Source organism: Malurus melanocephalus, unplaced genomic scaffold (genome assembly GCF_030028575.1).
Source record: "Malurus melanocephalus ecotype Western Australia unplaced genomic scaffold, MMel_1.1 scaffold_267, whole genome shotgun sequence".
Lineage (NCBI taxonomy): Eukaryota > Metazoa > Chordata > Aves > Passeriformes > Maluridae > Malurus > Malurus melanocephalus.
The window spans coordinates 646,592-666,702 of NW_026623499.1; the positions used below are offsets into that span (position 1 = coordinate 646,592).

The window sequence follows — 20,111 nt, forward strand, 5'->3', positions numbered from 1 at the left end:
TTTTTTTTTTTTTTTTTTTTTTTTTTTAATTTAAAGTAACTGATATCTATTTGGATATAGAAAACTAGGACCAGGTCCTCCTTATCCAAGAAGTAAATCATTCCATCTTGGGAAAGATAGTTATGGGCTTTTTCTATGATTTCTCCCCACTAGAAATTCACTACTGTAAGCAGTTGTATTCTATTAAAGATATGACAATACAGATTAACAGGACTGGGCCTGTCATATGCCAGGAGCAACAAATCTTGATGTATATTTCTTCTGATATCATTTGGAGTTACAATATTTGAATTTCCTTTCAGAAGATTATGGAACAGATTAGGGAAGCACCAACTCTTACGATTTCAACTGCTGGTTAGAATGGAAAGGCAATGGGAGCTTTACTTGAACTTTCCTTCCTTGGGCTGCTATTAGCTTTTGAAAATCAGGATATTAATAACCTCTTTAAAAGATCCAAACACTGATTTAGCATACAGGTGAATCCTGCTGAGGATGCTCACAAATAGRTATCTATATGCAGACAGACAGGAATTTGTCCATGCAGAGTGAACTGGTGCTTCTGTGGTTTGAAAGGATGGTGTAGAGCAGAAGCTTTACAGCTCCACACATCCTGTGCATACACACATTGCTTTTACATAAAGAGACAAAGATATCTATCTGCACGACAGATAGACAAACAGACTGACTGACTTCAAACTTGCACTTTCAGTAGGGATTTTTTTCCCCCCATCTCAGGGTACTGCTTTTCAAAATTGCCTGAGGCTACAGTACAGCACCTCAGATCCCCAAGGCCCATTGCCTGGCTCCTAATAGCCACTCTCCATCTGTGTCACATGAACAGCTGATGAGATAGCTCCAGTGTCTGTATTTTGGAGAGCATATCCACCCAGGTTAAAATGCTGGGGTTGCCAAGGAGCAGTCAGAAGCCATTAGTGTTTGTGAGAATTTGCCTTGCAGCAGTTCCTTGGCATAGTGGAAAGTGTGTGTGTGTGTGTGTGTGTGTGCGTGCGCACGTGTCTGCGAGAGAGGGGTAGGTGAAATACATGGGGGGGAAGAAAGCAGCAGAAAGGACAGCTTTCTAAATAACCAATATATTGCAAAAGTAAACAGTTGGTTACACTGTTTAGAGCTTCCATAATSTCTTTGATTAGTTTACTGTGATTTGACTCTCCTTTCCCTATCGTTAATAGGAAAGGAAAAAAGGCACAAGAAAGAGAGCAGCGACTTCGGGGTCTTGCTCTGGTGTTTGGGCAGATGGAAAGGAGCTGCTCTGCCTTGGGGCAGGGTGGTTGTAATGAAGTGGCCTGTCAGTCTGTAAATAGTGAGGGTCATCTCTTCCATGTGATGGAGGGTATCACATTGCAGTGAAAATGGAAATGTCAATAAAATTAATCTGCGAGCTCTTTGCTGTGGCTTTTTCTGTCTCTCCAGTCCAAAAGGGTTGGTTTTTCAGAGGGGACACAGTAAGAGAAGGGTGAYCTGGCATGGGAGGGAAGATGGAGCTGAAATGCAAGTTTTGAAGCAAATGGACTGTATGTAGCAGCCATGTATTTCGTTTAGTAGCACTACAGATCTGGACGAGGCTATAGGAATTAGCTCGTGAATCTATAGCATTCCTCAGGAAGCTATGGAGCGTCTAGCTCAGGCTACATTGAGCACAGAGTTTATTGTTTTAGGCTTTCTTGGACAAGGTTTTTACTTAGCATGGGATTTATGGCATTTACTGCTAATGAATGTCTATTCTTAAATTACAAAAACCACCGTCTCAGCACAATTCCCAGATGTCCTTCCAGGACCTCGGCTTCTTAAACACCAGCAGGGAGCATAAACTCTCCACTTCTCTGTTTTCCTCTTTCGTGTGGCTCCGGGCTAATGATGTGTAAGGAAAACACAGCAATCTATAAAGTCTCAGTGCTGTCCCAGTATTCTTCATTTATTTTGCATTTGATTATGCCACAAGTCGGATCTTGTTTCTTTCCTTTTTTTAAAGTTATTAGTTCAAATATTAATGTAGGAATATGGCATATATTGCTGCTCTTGATTGATGCCTTCCCAAAAACAGGAAGACGTGCTCGTATGAATTTTAAGAAAGTAGGGGTCCTGCAATGCCTTGCCAGAAGAGTTTTTCAGATACATAATTTAGATGCCCTCCAGGCAGGCTTTCAAGGCATTTTTGCTGGAGGGCAAGAAAAAATAACTATGACTGTTAAAAGTAAATGATTTTTGCTAATGCACAATTAATGCCAGGGAAAAGCACAGAAGAGAAGGATGTTGATGGAAAGTTCTGATTAAGTGAGAGCTCTACCTTGATGTGCATCTTTTTTTTTTAATGATAATAATCACTGATGCAGAGATGTGGAAGTTTTCATGTCATGCAAATGCTGTATGCAGGGTCACACTAGGTGTACGTGTTTGTGGGTGCGTGTGCATGTGTGCTGGGAGGTGATGGTTACGGGGAGGGGCTCATCTGACAGYGTGTTATGTGCACTGAACGGTGACATGGTTACTGCCACCTCTGCAGAGGGCCTCGAATATATAGACTACAGAACATTTAACTTGATTACTTATACGTACATATTCAGAATGGTTGTAGGGATGCATTTACAGTAAATGGGYTTTCTTGTGGCAGGTTTTCCCACATTGAATCCCATAATTGAAAAAGAGCTACTGCACTATGTCAAGCACACAATTATAATTGAATTAATGATATATGCATGYGCGAAACACAAAATTAGTATTTGGAGAGACACGGTTTTCTAATTTTTACATATTTGTATCAGCATTCTTATTAATGAGAAATGGTATGTGCCTKATCTAACAAATAAAAACCCCCCAAACTGTGGTAGTGTCTTGGCATTAATGATACTTTTTGGCTTCTATATTTTGTTCATTAAACCTCTTCTCTTTACTGTTTTTCTCTTTGTTGTAGGAGATGGTTTAGACAACAGTGTAGCCTCACCTGGTACAGGAGATGACGATGACCCAGACAAGGACAAAAAGCGTCAGAAGAAAAGAGGCATTTTCCCCAAAGTAGCAACAAATATCATGAGAGCGTGGCTTTTCCAACATCTCACAGTAAGTGGTGGCCAAAACCAAAATAAATTTCTATTCATGTGCCTAATGAGGTTTATTCATCAGTATTAGAAATCAATTGTCCCCATAATTTTTTGACTTTTATTAGAACTCAGGTTTTGTTGGTTTTTATTTTTACTAGATTTTTTTTCTTGGGTCTTGGAATCATGACAAATCTCAAAGAAATCTCTCTCTGTATATGTATATATATAGAAACACATCCATGCCTATAGAGAGAAAAAGAGGGAGAGTACAACACCTTAGCATGGAACACCACCAATAGATGAAGCAACCGGTTTTAGCTTTAAACTTCTGAAAATCTTCCTACAGACTGCCAAAGGGGGTTCCTTGCTTTAGCACATATAAAGCTCTGCCTTCTGGATTCTTTACTGCTGGCCTCTGTTTACACAAACTTCATATGTATGTGGTGAATGAGAGAGCCCTGGTCTGYGTGTGCTGACATACACTGTGGATGTCAGAGAAGTCAAAGCAGCAGCTTGCAACCTTGTCATTGTTGCTTTTTTGGGTGAGAAATAAAGAAGGCTTACAGATTGCCTAATTTTTCAGTTGTGTAACAGTGAATAAGCATTTTTTTTCTTCTCTTCAAGTCCATTATTATTAAAACCCAGGCATATTCACATTTGGGGGAGAGAGATAAAATATGTGAAATAGCAATGCATTCCTTGGGCTGTCTTCATTTGTCTGCTTGCTGTTGGTTTTATTTGTTGGTGTTCTGTTGATTATTGTAGCTTCACTTCAAAACACAGTTTCAGAAAAAACCCAGTAAACCTAGTTCACTTCATGTGGGAAATGGTGGAAACCGGTACAATTATCGATTGATTTTCTTCTTCCTCACACTTTGAAATTATTTCTCACTTGATAAGGCTTAAAATGCTAACTGTTATTAACTACCTCTTCTTCTACCAAAGTTTTATAAATTTCCACGGTAGCTGCTGTTGGTTACAGTGTAATGATTCCGGGACCCGATTTATTTATGATAGAGACTATCGAACTGCTCTGCCAGCAGCGCAGCTAAAGGGGGGAGCGATAGATTCACATTTCTAAACCATCATTTTGATGTAAGGACATTAGTAGCAAACTAAGGTGCATTGATCTGGCCTGTGGGGTCAGGATTAGCTGGAATAGCCAGTGTCTCTGCTGGAGTAGTGGTTATTCCTGCCTCTCAGCTATGGCCATTTCAAAGGTCAGGTGCCCTGTACCCACTTGGCTCAGAGGAATTAGACAGAACATGAGTCTCTGGGCTGATTACTTAACCAAAGACAAAATAATGAGTCCTAAGCAAATACTGACTAATTGAAAGGGCTGTAAATCCATTACATATTGGTCAGGGATAATCAGGAGTATTTAATCACTTTTATCTATTCAGGAGCACTGAAGCTGCAACAGCAAAGCCCTGAACCTTGCCATGTGCTTATTATTCTCATCATTATCAAAATTACTTCACAGCTGTTCTTTGCTACATCACCTCAGCTGGAGATTTACTAACCTGTAAAATGTTTTTAATTTGGAAGTCGAGTGAGTGCGAGTGAAGGGTTTTTCATTTAGCTGTAGGGTATCTTTAGAGAAGTATTACAGGCAGACAGCAAAAAGCAGGGCCACAAATACACAAGTTTGAGTTGTGGACATCTCCATGTTAACTCCATTTCCTCTTACAAAATTTGTGATATCTAGGTTTTTTTTCTCCCTGCCTTACTTTCTTATGTGCTCCTTGAAAGCATTTGACACTTGCTTATTAAACAGTCAACTGCCTCTTGATTCTCTTCAGCAAAGTCCTTCTGGCTTTTTTTGAAATCCCTTTTCCTTGTTTCTGTCTTCTCTCTCTTGACTCTCTCCATCCTGCATGAATTAAGGAAATTTGCCATCACTAGTGAGGATGGCCTCACAAAAATCAGATTAAATGAACACAAAAAAGCCCCAAACCTTTTACCGTCCAGGCTTTAATGAGTTTGCAGGTGTTGAAAGATTTACTGGGCTGTAATTCTCAGACCTGCAAACTGATAATGGAGACCCCTGACCAGTGCAATGTAAATTCAGAAAGATTCTTGCCATAAACACATGCAGGGAAGGAAGAGAACTCCTTTCTTTTAAACATCTCTCACTTTTTCTCAAATTAGCTTGTCCATTCAAAACCTAACTCTGGCTGAACCAGAACAGGGGAATCTGTGATGTACAATTTTATTGTTTCAAGTAAATATCTTTACAATGGCAGTTCATGATTCAATGTACATCCCTTCATTACTACTCTAACCTTATTTCAAATTGGTTTGTTCCTCCTTTGTGCTGTATGACCTGTTCTTGTATTACAATAATCCCCTGATGTACCCTTTTTTCTTTCTCTTTCTCTCTTTTTTTTTTAAAGAAACTAATTGAATTATCTCATTATTTTAATTTGTTAAGCAAATGTATTTTACGTCTCAGGATGTGTTCTTAAAGAAGGAGCTGCTTAGGCTTTGCCCCCTGAATGGGCCATTGGTACATTTTGACATTCATGCATTCATTGAGAGGAACATAAAAGAGCTCTGGTTGTATTTTTTTTTCAAACACCCAACCAGCATGGAGCAACTTTTCCATAAGCCACAGGGGTCTCTCTACATATGTTCTCAACTGCAAGCCATTGTCACCTATTCTGAATACCTCAAAAGGACAAATAAAATACTAAAGGCCAACTGTAGCAATTGTTAGCTGTTAGTCTCAATATGACAAAAATCATTAACCTCTGATTTCCCTGGAAGGAGAGGCACTGGCAGGCCATCCCTTATGGCATGGATTAAACTTTAAAGTCTTTTAGACTGTCAAATTCCGAGACAGTAACTCAGATCTGACTAATTGTATTTACTTATGATTTTAAATAAAATGCAATTTTTTTTCCTTTATTCAATCAGTTTGCAAACTCCTAAGGCAGGCAATTTTAAAAATTGAATGGCCTAAGTGGCTTTTTTGAAGAGACAGGCACTTGAACTCTGATGTAGAATGAATGTGTCTGACAGGCTGTGTCTTTCAAAATGATTTCTAACCCTTATCACAGCTTCCATTTTGTAGTAATTTTAATTATATTTGAAATAAGACACACATGCATGTTTTTATTGTTGGAAATCAAATGCAAGGAGTAGGAGCTTCTGTCATGTTCTTGTTCACTTACTGAGCTCTGTCTTACATTTGGAATTACAACAGTACCGGAAGATAAAAGATCTGAGGATGAATTGGTTGGAAATGTGTATGCTTTTTCTGGAAAATATCCAATGTTTAAGAAAGTAGAGGAAATCCTAGTCTGGTAGTATAATCTTTTCAATAGTACATAAAGATTACGACATCAGAAAGGTAAACCTGACATTAAGACTGTTTTTAGTTGAGTTCAAAGGTGGTTAAAGAAAAGAAACAGCAAGAAATCTGACCCAAGCCGAGAGTTTATTCATAGCTTTGGAAGACTCCTTTTCCTCTATGCTAAGGAGTTCTTAGTACACTCAATTGGCCTCTCAGACATCTCTGCTTTCCTCCCTCAAGTGCTCCGCTATTTGCCCTGCAAAGAACATATTTGATCACGAAGTGAAAACAGGAAGTGCTCAAATGTATAGACACCTCCAGCTTACACCAATGTTGAGATTAGGGTTTCTTACCAGCGACTATAGAGCCAGTCCCCCTCCTCCCATGCCCTTTTGAATGATGGAGGACCTTTAAAATACACGTACATAATCAGAAGAGAGGAAAGTTATAAAGGAAGTAATTATACCATTCTACGGACTTGTACTCTGGTAGTTCATCCTTTTCTGCAGCCGTGTGCCAAAGACTACATTTTTGCTACATTCCATATTTTTTAACCTTCTTTTACAGAGCTGGTAGAACAGAATCTCATTTATTCTTTGACACTCACCTGGAGTGATGCCCTTTGTTAAAATTCTATTTTGGTTGTTTCYTTTGTTACAGTCTTTAAGATGTGTATCTTAACTAATAGTACCAGATTTAACAAAGGTAGCCTGCAAACTAATGCTTTTTTAATGAAAATGCCAGATTCCCATTTGATGGTATTTGGGATGTCTCCCCTGAAGTCAGAGGAGTTGAACTGGTTTTGTTGCTTTTTTTTTCTAGCTGAATTTCTGTCTTCTAATGCTGAACAGTGTCATTTTAGCCTGATTTCCACAATCTTCTGGCTGAAAATCTTGCACTTTACACAATCTATTGTGGAATATATTCTGATTTTATCTGTTTCATTGTCAGCCTAGAGTAAGTTCTTCTGGAAGGTGATAAAATGAACCAGCCACAGCTTTTGTACTTAGCTGAATTAATTTTCTTAACTTGTCATATTCAGGTGTCCAGGTTGGATAATATGAATAGTCTCATTGAAACAGATTTTTTTCCTGTATTTATGTGGGTGTATCTGAGAATAAAATGTATATCTATCATATTTTGATGAATGGCTTATCAAGCCTTTTATACAGGGCAGCCATTTCATTTATTCATTAGATTTGATTCTAGAGATGGATATCATCACCCAAAGCCAATCTTGGAGCTAGTGTTCAAAGAAGTTGAATCCAACCCAACTTCCTAAATATCTCCTTCCATATTGTGATTTTAGGAATAATACCTTAAAGAAAGGTTGTAAACATAGTGCTGTTGCACTCCACACCTAACAGCTAACAGCCATATCAAACTGTAGAACAGTTTTTCTCTGAGATGTGATCTGGGAAAAGCATTCTTCTCATTGCTGGTTTTTCTCTACTTTAAAAAACAAAAAACAAACTCAAAAATACAACAGACCTCTGTCCAGTTAAAATGGTGAGAAGAAGGCTGGGAGGCTCCAGATAATACAGGAATGTTCAATCATGCTAGGGAATTTTGGTGCATGTGTTGGAGTGCACTGTAACATGTTATACACGGAGGAGGTGGGCAGCGTCCCCTGATTCTGCTGTAAAACTGTGCATGTTTGCATGGCTGCCATTTCCACCTCAGTGCACCACCGAGCCTGAGAGCTGGAGGAGCCTAAGCTCCTGCTAAGCCACAGTTTTATTCCAGGTATGCTTTTAGGCAAGGTGTGCTGAGTTTTCAACTAGGTGATAAGTTGCCTGCTGGTGTAGAACAGACCTCTTTGTACAAACACCCCCCGGTTGGAAGCATGTCCTACAAAATAATATTGTGTTCATTTTTCACCTGGATAAACTTTTGTGAGGAGAGGTTAAATGACTTCACCCTTCAGTGCCAAAGAAAGATCAGTACCTGAATGCCAAACTCCCATGACCTGCGGTSTTGCAGTTTCCAGGATGAAAACATTTTCATGCCTCTTTGTACCCCAGAGTCACTCTGGTGTCTCACCAGAAGAGATGGTGGTGGCCATTAACATTTGTTGTTGCTGCTGGTAGCACAGCCCTGCCTAATGTCACCAGCATTCCTCTCCTGTCCTGCCTGCCTGCACTACCATGTCACCAGCCTGGGCAGAATAAACCTGGAAATATTTCTCAAAAGGACACTTCTGATCCCAGGCTGAAAGGTTTCATCCTCTGAGTGCTCTTAGTCCTTGGCCATGAAATCCATCCTGAAGCTTTAGTAAGAGACCAAACATTCACAKACCTTTTAAACGCCACAATCTTAGAAGAAAAGAGCTGAAATGGGGTGGGGGTGGGGCTTTGTTTGTTTTAAAAATGGAATCTGAGATTAGATCTGACATTTCTACATCCACCCCCTACAGAAGAGGGAACCCAGGGTCATGGGGTGTGTGGGCCTCAAAAGCTAGCTTTGTCTGGGAGTGGTTAATCTAATCATTGTTGCATAGACATCTGTTATTTCTTCTGAAAAATTGATGCTTTTGTGACACAATGATCCATCTATTTAGTACAACAGCCTGAGTAATTAAATTAAAAAAAGAATATTTTTGCGGGAGCATGTATTATAAAACTGCCATATCTCCTTGTACCAGCGAAAAGGCTGAGGAGAGGGAGTGGAAGATGGAGAGGGGGAGAGGGAGACGARTGCTTTAAGTCTCGCATTGTTTTCTGCTGGCTAGAGGAAAACATCTGTGAATTGTTTGAACTGAACCTTAGCAGGGACTGTCTGAATCTGTGTCATCTCTGTTTAATTTCAGGAAATGATGTCACAGCGCATTAAATAACAATGCTGCATGATTTATTTTTACTTGTACATGCTGTCCTAAGCATTTTGGTTACACGGCAGTGTTTCCAATTAAGTGCAAGCTTTCAGTTTTAAAAAATATACTCAGTAATGGTTTTTTGGGGGGGAATGGGGTATGGAGAGGCTGGGTTTTTTAGTGGGTCACCAAGGTTCAGGGCTGTCGGAGGGCTCTGGGCCCATTTGTCATGTGCTTATTTGTAGTTGGGACTGGATGTCAGCGCTCTCGTCACCCATGGCAACCTCCAGGACTGTGGGTTTGTTACAAAGCCTGTCTGGGGGAGAAAAAAACCTAAATATTCCGAACCGATCAGTCAAAAGACCTATTAGATAGTTATTGCCAGGCCTATGTACTGTAGCTTTTGCCTCGATCAAACTTTCTGCACTCCCCCTTCTTCTGTAGAAGAATAGAGGACATAAGTCAATTCTGTCTGCCATCTGTCGCCTCTCTCCCCGCTCCTCAAATTAAAGAGACAGTCCAAAATTTAAATAATCAGATACAATCACAGGAAGCCTGCCTGGAAATTATTACATGTGCATTTGGCTGAGGGTTTTTTTTTTTTTTTTTTTACTTCTCATTTTATTTTGAAGAGGAGATCTTTATTGTACTTCTTTGGAGATCAAAATATGTTGTGTGTTTCAGCTTCAAAAATAGCTTGCTGAGAAATACTGGATTTGCAGTGTCACCGAGTTGTTTTCTAATAGGATTCCAAGTTATATATAGGGTGAAATTCACACACACACATACACACCCTCCCCATCACCCCCCCAAAGAATCCCCAAATTGCGAATCCTGCAAGGAAGTAAATGAATCACAACACCCTTTCCCTCCAGCTCTCCCATCCCTTTCATCCCCTTTCTATCCCCAAATCTGTGGCAGGAGGRAGGGCTGCAGCAAAATCATTTTTGGTGCTACCAGGACAATTTAAGCTATTTATTCTATCTAATTGTTGTCTTCTAGGCCTGCTGTAATAGTTTTTCACAGTATATTAGCTAGTTACACTTTACCTTTGCCTCTTCTTGTTTTTTCCTTTATACCACCCTGCCTGTTTTTGCCTCCTCCTCATCAACAGGCAACACAATGTGTCAGGACTGCAGCAAGGTGGATTTCATTCATGTGACATATGAGGTCTGCCAATGCCAAACCATCACATAATATGGCTAGGTGTTACTTTCCAATTTAATATTTTACCTGCCATTTTCAAGCAGGGAATTCCTGAGAAAARCAGAAAACATGTGCATGGTTTTAGCTGAGGCTTGATTAAAAAGCCTTGACTGGGCAAGCTGAATGTGGCCTAGCAAAAGGTAGGATCAGCCACTGTTTTTCTCTGATTGTTATTGCCAGATTACAAAGCTTTGCAGAGCCAGGATAAGAAGTAACAGAAAAGAAAAGAAGAGGGAAAATCAAAGTCCAATTAATGAATTCCTTGAAGTAGGTGAAACARAGAAGTGGTAGTGACAAGGTTTCATTATATAGAGTTGTGGCTTTGAGACTTGCAAGGCAAAAGGTGRTTTAACCAAAGTATATGCAAATATAAAGTGTTTAAACACTTTTTAAACTCCAAAAATACTGACTAATAAATGTTGCAACTTTTGAAGATCAAGATCACAGTCAGCTAGAAGAGAGAATTCTTTGGAGTGTCTTCAAGTTCCACTAACTAAAACTGTTGTCATCAGAAAAATTCTTCCCTTTCTCTGTAGTGTGCACACATGATTAGATGTAGATATAAAATATATTTTTAGGGAAAATACAATTGCTGTTATTTGTGCAGTGATACTACCTCTCAGTTTTGCCTTGGGACAATGTTTTAACTTTTCTTTCCAAGATCCATGAGCAAGACACTTGGTTTCAAGGAAGTTTTTGCTAAAATTAGAGTTACACAGAAGAAAAGAAAAAAGGTGTTTCTTCCAACAGTTCTACAACTGCAAAGAAATGGATATGTTAATTCTTATTGTTGCCTACTGAAGAGAGTATTTGGTGGCAGACAATATTACTCCTGGTGTTRTGGAGTTTGCCTTGAGTGATGATACTTAGAATATCATGCATTAGATGTTTTAGAGTTGATTGGCAGTAGTCATTTGTAATATCTAAAGCAATCATTGGCATCTCTAAAGATTTATTATTGTCTTTAAGCTTAATGRCAATACAGATATGATGCTTTTACATTTGTTATTTTTTATTTTTAACTGCTAGCCYCAAATCTGCCAAAACTAATTCCACTTGTTTTGTCTAATACTGGGTGATAGGTTGCCAACTCACTGTATAATGCMATAAAGATTTTTTTTAAATGTTGGGTTTACCTTTTTATGATGGCAGTTCAAAACATGTGTTTTATTTGTAGCAGTTGACTGCTTATGTCCGTAAAATGTTTAACATCTCATGACATACTCTTACAATCTCAGGACAATGAATCTGAGTACCTCAGTACACAGCAGCAAATATTTTAGTTTAGGGTTTAAAAAAAAAAATCTGCATAGGACAGTTTGTTTAATGCTACAGAAATTTGACTGTCATCAGGATCGAGCTCTTATTTGGTCATTTCAAGYGGTAGGTTGATATTCTGAAGTGGATATACGGTTGAAATACCATCTGACTGAATCAGATAACAATCAGCTCCCRTTCACTTTCTTAAGGTATACTAAATATGTGAAAGGAGTTGATTTTTGTAAGATCATGGCCTATTCTAGACTACTCTAATCTTGTTATGTTAATTAAAAAAACTCCAAAGATGWTGTAAGCTGCCTTGTTAGTTGATATGCTGTATACATATATGGATCTTTATAAAAGYAGTTATTTTTCCTCCTAGGTAAGTTATAAAATTCAGGTTTGATTCTTTGTGTTGAACTGTTTCTAGATAATTCACAAATTAGTGCCTAACAGTGTGCATCTCCGAGTCCTCCTTCCACTAATTCCAGTGGAACTCTGATCACTTAAAAAAAGCCAGAAAAAATGTAGTGAAATCATAATGGGAGACATACGGAAAAACACTTAGTAAGTGTTAAACACTATAGCCAATTTATCCACAAATTGCACTTAACAACTCTTCCAACAATTCCCTGTTTTATGATAGAAAGACAAATGTCTTGAGTACTCAACTGTTTGTCAMATTCTCTTGTGACCCAGCTTTTGCTACTGTCCCCAGGATGCTGTAGCACAGGAGAGCTCYGGTAGGCATGTGGAGCTTCACTTCTCTTTGTAGCTGTGGCTAGGACAAGACACTGTGCCTTAGTTTCCCTGTTTAAACAGTGTGGCATAATGATTGTGGCTTTTTGGAGCTTTTCATACTTACAGATAAAAACCACTGTGTAAAGTCTTACACTTATTCACCAACAGCTCAATTACAGAGAATTACTCTGCTGTTGTGGTATTATCCTGCTGCTGAAACAGCATGGCAACCATGCAATGCTTGTAGAAATACCTGAACCTCTGTAGACTTTGAAAGTTCAGGACAATTTTCTCTTTATGGAGGAGCATTTTATACAAAATTAAGAGTTTTCTGTTCTTGCTGATCTACACTGAAGATGACAGCATATAATTTCTGCAAATTACTTTAGTGCAAGTGTCTTGAGCTTGGGTTAATTTTGTCAGGTATTTTCCTTGCTGGAGATCTGATGTGGTGATTGCTCCTGGATGTAAAACTGGACTTTGGCAGCTCTTCAGCCAGTCCTGATCCTTTCTGCTATCTCTTTTGACTCAGCCAGGCACTTCCCACTTGTACTTCAGTGAAGGAACAGGAAACAGGAGGGTTACMGAGCGAAGAGCAAGGCACTGAAGGGATATTGCAATGTCCCCATTTCATACTGGAAAGGATGCCTACTGAGAACCACATGCAGATAGCTGACAGCTGTTTACATAGTCCACAAATAGGCAATTCAGGAACATGGAGTGTGAATAGTGAGAAAGATCATGGTATGTGTGATGACAACAGGAGTAAGGACTGTTATGTGGTCAAAAAAGTCACATGTGTATTTGAGGGAGTCAGCAAAGGAGTGTTGCATAGGAATGATGGCATATGTAAATTGCAAAGAAAGTTGGTTAATTTGAGGGATCATTAAAAATATAAATATGTAAAGAGTGCYTAATTTCAACTATAAAGGAATATTCTCATAATCTCTTTCAGATATAAAATAGAAAATTAAACAGAAACATATGAAAATGGATTAATTATTGCAAACAACAAAAAGAGGGGAAATAATTTGCTTCCCTTCTCCCTTACAGCTTCTTTATTCTTTTGGTGGACTAATTCAAGCATTGTGTTACTTGGTCTTGTCTGTTTCCAATTCCATTTCTTCCAATTACAGAGGGACACTTTACTGCATGATCTGACAGCTCCTAGGAAAGAGAGGTGCCCACTTATATCTTAAGTTTAAACAGCCTACAAGCTATGCATATGTTGCATGGTGGCCATGAACTGCCAAGCAAACACTTCTCAGACAAAACCCCCACTACTTTGGGCATATCTAGCCAAAGCATTTGTGGATGATTTACTGCTATTATTAATCTTAGCTATCCTGGCTCTTATGAACTTATATCCCACAGTGCTCTTGGATGCAACCAACGGTCTGACAAAAGAGGGTCTTGMCACTTTCTCTCCCTTTTCTTCCCCAAAAGTTGTCTATTTAGAATGCAATAATGATTTCAAAGTAGATTAAACCCCACTGTGAACCAGTGCAATACTGTATGTGCACCAGGAGAAAAAAAATGTCTACAAATGTRCAAGACTGTGGTGTTTTTCTAGAGTGGGTACAAATAAACATAACCATAGAACTGTGCAACTATCATGAGTTTGGCTCCTGGGGTCTGAATCCTGTTCAAAGCCCTAGCTGAAAAGATACAATACTGCACTCTCCAATTCGGTAGAGCTCTAACATGCTCTACTGCCTCCCAAAAAAGCTCTGCAGCAAACTTCTTGCTGAGACTGAAAACTCTTTCAAATAAGGCCTGGGGACTCATGAGCTTTCTACTCAGTACCCTGTWGGCTCACTCCATGAAAAAGTATCTTGCCTAAAAGAGGCCAAATATCACACACCGGAGCTGGTGGGAAATTCAAACTGTTCTAAGCAAAGAAGTCAATAGAGCTGCTGTAGTGAAAGGTAATGTTCAGAGTGAGATCACCGTGTTATGATCTCATGCTGAACATTAGGGCTGGGKTTTTTTTTTTTTCTTGAGGATTATGAAACTAGCCTGAGGCCAGTCTGGTGAGAGTCTGAGAAAGATACAGAAGGATGGTTGGAGAGCCTGGACTATCAGGCCCCTTATTCCCCAAAAAGGGTAACAGAGGCTGAAAAAAGATGAGAGAAATGAGAGCTGTGTTGTTATTTGCAGTGCTCTTTCCATCCATCCCAAAAATACAAGATCTAGCCCTAGACAGAGAATAGGTATACTGGAGCAGTGAATAAGCACAGTCTACAAAGAGATAAGGGGAGAAATTACTGGAACAAAACAAAGGAACAAAACACCTTGCAGGAATAATGGAATTCAGCAGCCGAACCCCAGTCGTTTAGACTGTAGAACAATCTGTGGAAGTGCCTTTGCTTAACACATTTAAAACTAGACTAGAAAAAAACATTTGAAGGTATGAGAAAGAAACYGCTAAGAAACATCTTGCATTCCTGGGCTTACACTAAAGTAGTGTTGCCTGAAGCTTTTCTCATATTTTCATGTTTTCTTATTAATGATTAAAAACTGAAAAGTATCTTGAAATTAGAGCTGTTTTCAGAAGGAAACCTTCTAAAATTCGGCTTCCTTCAGGTTTAAGTTTTTGTTGTATTTGTTTCAACTCTTGTTATGACATTTCATTTATCTGTCAGCGGAAATACTATTGCAAAATTAACTTACAAAGTCAAACTAGAAATAAGATTGAGACACAAATTGAAGAATTAAGCTTAAGAGAAATATTTAATTATGGTTCCTTCAGGCATTGAGAGTGGATGCTGAAGGTCAGAGAGGCTTGGACTCTGTCAGACTGACAGAAGGACTTTGTATTGAGTACCTTACATAAAAACACCTCCCTTTCAGATACTGAGGCAAAGACTGTGCCACAATACATACCCTGCTCTCCATTCACAGCTTGTGAAGTTTCACCAAGATCTGGGTAAAGTACAGGTCTGAAATCAATATTTACCCAGCTTAATGCTCCCCAATATAGCTGACATCTGCTCCAACATTTGCTTTACGAAATATCAATACAAAACACCAAAAGTTGTTTGAACRTTCCAAATACAAACGTTGATTTTTAAGGTACGTGGATCCAATGCATATTAAATRTAAAATGGGGTCGATTATGGATTTACACAGAAGTTTGAACTCCAAAATGGGTGAAAAACACAGTTTTTTCACCTGTTTTTTACTTACAGACATTTATGGCAACTTGATGCCATGGTTCGGAAACAAAGCTTGGGCCCTCAGAGAGGCAGAATGACCGCAAGAAAATATTGACTGAGTGCCTGCTGACTTTAACTGCAGAATTTCACACACATCTTTCCTCAAAAGTATCAAGAAGAAAGAGATTGTATTTTGAATTTAAAATGAAATTTTGCTCTCGAACATTACCTTGCAATAATGTAGCTGTGGGATTCCATGTTCACCTCAATGACTTCCAGATCAAATGAACTCTGTTTTCACTGTAGAAAAATGCTTTAATTTTTTTTTTTTTTTTTTACTCTCTATTTATTTTTTCCTCCCTCATTGCCAGAATTAGAAATTTAGCCTTGGATCTTAGATCCTAGTTGGATTCTTTCTGGCTCATTTATTGGCAGTCACAAGGATTATATGATATCCGTAATGTWGCAATTACAATGGTAAAGCTATGCAATTACAATAATAAATAGATGATAGATTGGCCAGAAAAAAAAAGTCCAGTTTTCTTGCCTATAGCTAGGCTGCCTTTATGAAGAAAGATAGCACAAACTTCTATCATGGATTGAAATCAATGGCATTTTTTTGTCAGCAGAGAATCAAATGCAATTCAGGCACACAGGGACATAAATCYGTTCAGTAAGTCAGTCACTGTTCAGAGCACCGCTGCTTAGTTTTGTTAGTATTTTTCTCCTTTTGGATATTTTTTTCTGTCTGGCACAACATAGKGTTAGTGAGTCAGGCATGTTTGGAAGGTTTTTAAAGAAGTGAAGCAACAGAGCTTCAGAAGCAAAGATCTCATTTTCTCCCTCTTAATTATACTTCCGAGGAATGGGCTTATGCACCCATTTTAAAGATGCCATGGGCATGACATGCCTTTTGTAGGATTTTCGTATGCAAGTTACCTCAGAAGTTACCTGCTTGAGAAATGAGAGCAGGAACTTTCCATGGCTGCATGTTAGAATCCTCCTAGCTGCAAAGACAGTGAAAACTGACCTTTGCTCTCTGAAAAAAGGAGTCTCCTGGCATGGAGCTTAGTTCTCCTACTGCTCTTCACAACTGTAAATAATGTTAGTATACCCTGAATTCAGTGCATGCAGCACTTTACATTACTATTGTGTATCTTAAAATAAACAACATTGCAAGCTGTTTATTTTGGTGTTACTATGTATGCATTTTTTAAACAGTGGTTACTTAAACAAACGTCTCTGTTCCCACAGCACTTAAAAGCTGCTGTTTGCTCATTGTGGTTTTTGGGTTTTGTCACTTTTGTTTTGATTGTTTCTGAAAATCACACTGGAGGATACAGAAGACAGGAGTAAGTTGTMCTTGATCCAAACAAATGCTTCATGTCACAGCTTTTTCTTTTTGCCAATTTTTCCCATGTTCCTAGCAGAAATAATTTTGGTTTAGCTCAAACATAGAGATCACCAGTATTCCAGATCAGTCCCAACTGTCTTCAAATGCATTTCTGCAGGCCATTTGCTATCAGAGTTTGACCCTGAGATAGCAAAATTGTTTTAATAACATTAGTACTGATTATTTATTCATTGCTCAGCAAAACAAAAGGTGCAGAGGATGAGAATTTAGGGAATTGAGGGTTTGCTCATCTTCTTTCATCCTCTCTCATCAGTCTTCATTCATCCACCCTCAAAACCTCAAGTGCCAAGCAAACTTCTGTGGTTGGAAATGCTGATATGAAGTTGATGGAAAAGTCATTAACAAAGACAWCAGCCTTTCTAAGCCACATGGCCACAGGTTTGTGGGCACACAGGGAGCTCAGAGGACTCTAGCTGGTTTGTGGCAGTTCTGCTAGAGGTTTAGTGATCCTACACCGTTTTCACCTGCAGCTGAGCTTCTGCTGATGGTTATGCTTCTTGCTATTCCATGTATACYGTTCTCAGGTCGTGGTGTATATGGCAAAATCTCACTAAAAGGTTAAGGAAAAAGCTTATCTCTCCTTTCACTAACTCTCCCCACCTTTGTAAAAGGTGTCTGTGGTACCTCATAATTGTGATAGTTATTGTATASTTGCTCTGTTCCAGTTGGCCAATTTTTCCTAGGTAATCTTCAGTTGGTCCTTTTTTTCTGGGAAAGAAAAATACTTACCTGAGTCTCTAGAATTGTGTCCTAAGGGATTAAGAATTCAGAGGATTCCTTGGTATGAATATTGCACTATTGTAAGGAAAACTAAGGATGGCATAGCAAGGCCTGTATTTCTTAGCAAGGCAAGTGTGGCAGGTTGAGTGGTATGTGTTGCTGAAAACAAAGGTGGTCATCTTARCAGGTTCTCCCCTCAATTTGGAGTGAAAGAGTGCCTGGGCAGTCATGAAAGTGCTGAGGTGATTCCTGTGTGGAAAAGGTTTAACAAGTRTGCTCCAACAAACGTGGGAGACAGCACTAAGAAGTACCAGGTACTGAACCAGCTCTGTCCAGCCCTGAGATCAGAGTAGCAGGATATTGGTTTCCTCACACTTGGATACAACTGAGAACTGAGCCCAAATTATTTATTTGTAGAACTTGTTAAGGCTGACTGTCTTTTTGCAGCAGAAAGTAATCTCTTCACTCAACTGCTAATTGCCCCATGATTTTAATCAAGCAAGATTTRCAGATAAGGAAAATTAGTCTTTGATAAAAACTGTGAATGCAGTTCTTTTGCAACTCGTATAGACTGTAAACCAGTTTGTCCTCCTTAATTATGGTCTTCAAAGATAAACAGGTTGAAGGGTGTGTTGCAGTCCTTGGCACAAATATAACATATTTCAGTGCTTTGTGGAGCAAGCCATGGGTTTTGAGAAAGAAATAAAAAGTTGCTTGCATTTTTTTATCTAGTTAAGATTTATTATTTTTTATTTATAGCAAAGGAGGTRTAGATTTTCAGCGCTGTGTATGTGCTCATTTGCTTTTGGACTTCAATACACTGGAGAACCCCTGAGCTCTCAGTAGAACTGTGTGACAATTAAGGACAAGAGAAGAATTAGATAGAAAATGTCCAACAGCAGTTGGACTGTGTCATTCTATCTGCTGAGAGAGGACAGTATAATATACCAGTGTACCACAGCTCTCCTTTTCACTCCTAACATTTCATCTAATTTGCAGAGCTATTAGTTTGTTTTCTTATTCTTTTTCTTTTTGCCTGCTGATAATTTTTCTCTTAATCAACCACAAGTCTTCCATGAGTCCTCTTCTGCTTCACTCACTGAGATATGGATTAAATCTTCTTCAATGCTAATATATATATTTAAAATAGTTCTGCATGTTTTCTTCMGTCTAAATACTATACCAACAGTCTAATTTGTGACTGAAATTACTAAYATCATTTACATCTGTAGGTTAACATTCCACCTCTTCTATCTGAGAGACAGAAGGTGTCAGCATGATTAGCATTTTTAAAATGCTGTTAACAGAAATGAAAACTGCTTAATGGCAGCAAAGTTGTGTGAGGAAGGGCAGGTAGCATTTAATACTTTAAAAGTACTCTAACAAGTGTTTTTTTCTTGGTTTTCACCAAATAAAATCCACTCTATTGGCCAGTTGAATGCTCCACTGAGCCAGATAAGGGTCAGCTGTGAGCAGTGATGAGGCCAAGAAATGATGCAAGTGTGGGAAGATCCCAGAAGTCCCAGTATGTCCTCCAGGCTTCTGGTGGGCAGAAGTTTTAAGACTTTCAGAGTTGCAAGTTAACATCCAGCTTGTAATGTTTAAGAGCATTGAGGCATCTATATTTTCTTTTTGGGCCTTCTATGCACCAAACCATATACTGATGAGCTACAGTTGGAAGAGCTTAATTTTGCATTATTTGAGTCATTGGGGACATTGGCTTGAAAATCTTCTGATGTGGAATGGGACATTTGAATATGCCTCACATTTCTTACTGTGGGGGCAAAAGTTTCTAAACTGTATTAAAAAAAATAAAAGAGGAGAGAGCAAGGATATCAGTTTACATTTGATTTTAAATYAAACCTGCTTTTCTTTCATGTATCCACAGGAAAAACCTAGCAGCCCTAGTTTTCTCAGAAATTGTCATGAAGTGTTGGGAAGATTTTTTTTCTTAATTTGGAGGGAACTCTGATTAAAAGTCTAACCATTCCTCATCTTTTCAGTGTCCTATTCCCCATGGCTCTGATCCTGCTCTTCACACAATCGGTTCTGGCAAAATAAAACACTGATCAGCCCATACATTTGTTAGAGTGCTTTTAAATAAATATCCCCAGTGTGTCCTGGTTGAAAGCAGTCACACAGTTTTGACACAGCCTAATCATGTGCAAAGCAAAACCTTTAGCAGCTAGTTCTTGCAGCCTTTTTTTTTTTCTTTTTCCCCTCCCTTCTCCTTCGCATGGCCCCTTCAGAGCTGCTGGAGGGCGTTGTTGAGAAGTTGCTACCGTTGATACAGTTGCTATTAATCACAGCGTGCCGTGTTGTGACGCAGGTTCTAATAACATCCCATTGAGCTGCCCTTGTATGCTGGAGGCTTACCAACAGCACTGGGCCTTTGATATTCATCTCACACCAGGATAAAGAAAATGTAGAGTTAAAAAAAAAAGAA

At 38.8% G+C, this 20,111-nt stretch overlaps 1 protein-coding gene across 3 annotated transcripts in view; it reads left to right on the top strand.

Moving 5' to 3' along the window:
• Window positions 1-20,111, top strand: part of MEIS2 (Meis homeobox 2) — a 169,346-nt gene that overhangs the window by 48,678 nt on the left and 100,557 nt on the right. For all 3 annotated transcript variants that reach the window (XM_057376006.1, XM_057376004.1, XM_057376005.1), the window contains one exon: window positions 2,930-3,075. In XM_057376006.1, the coding sequence (XP_057231989.1) occupies window positions 2,930-3,075 (146 nt within the window). The remainder of the gene's footprint in view (window positions 1-2,929; window positions 3,076-20,111) is intronic.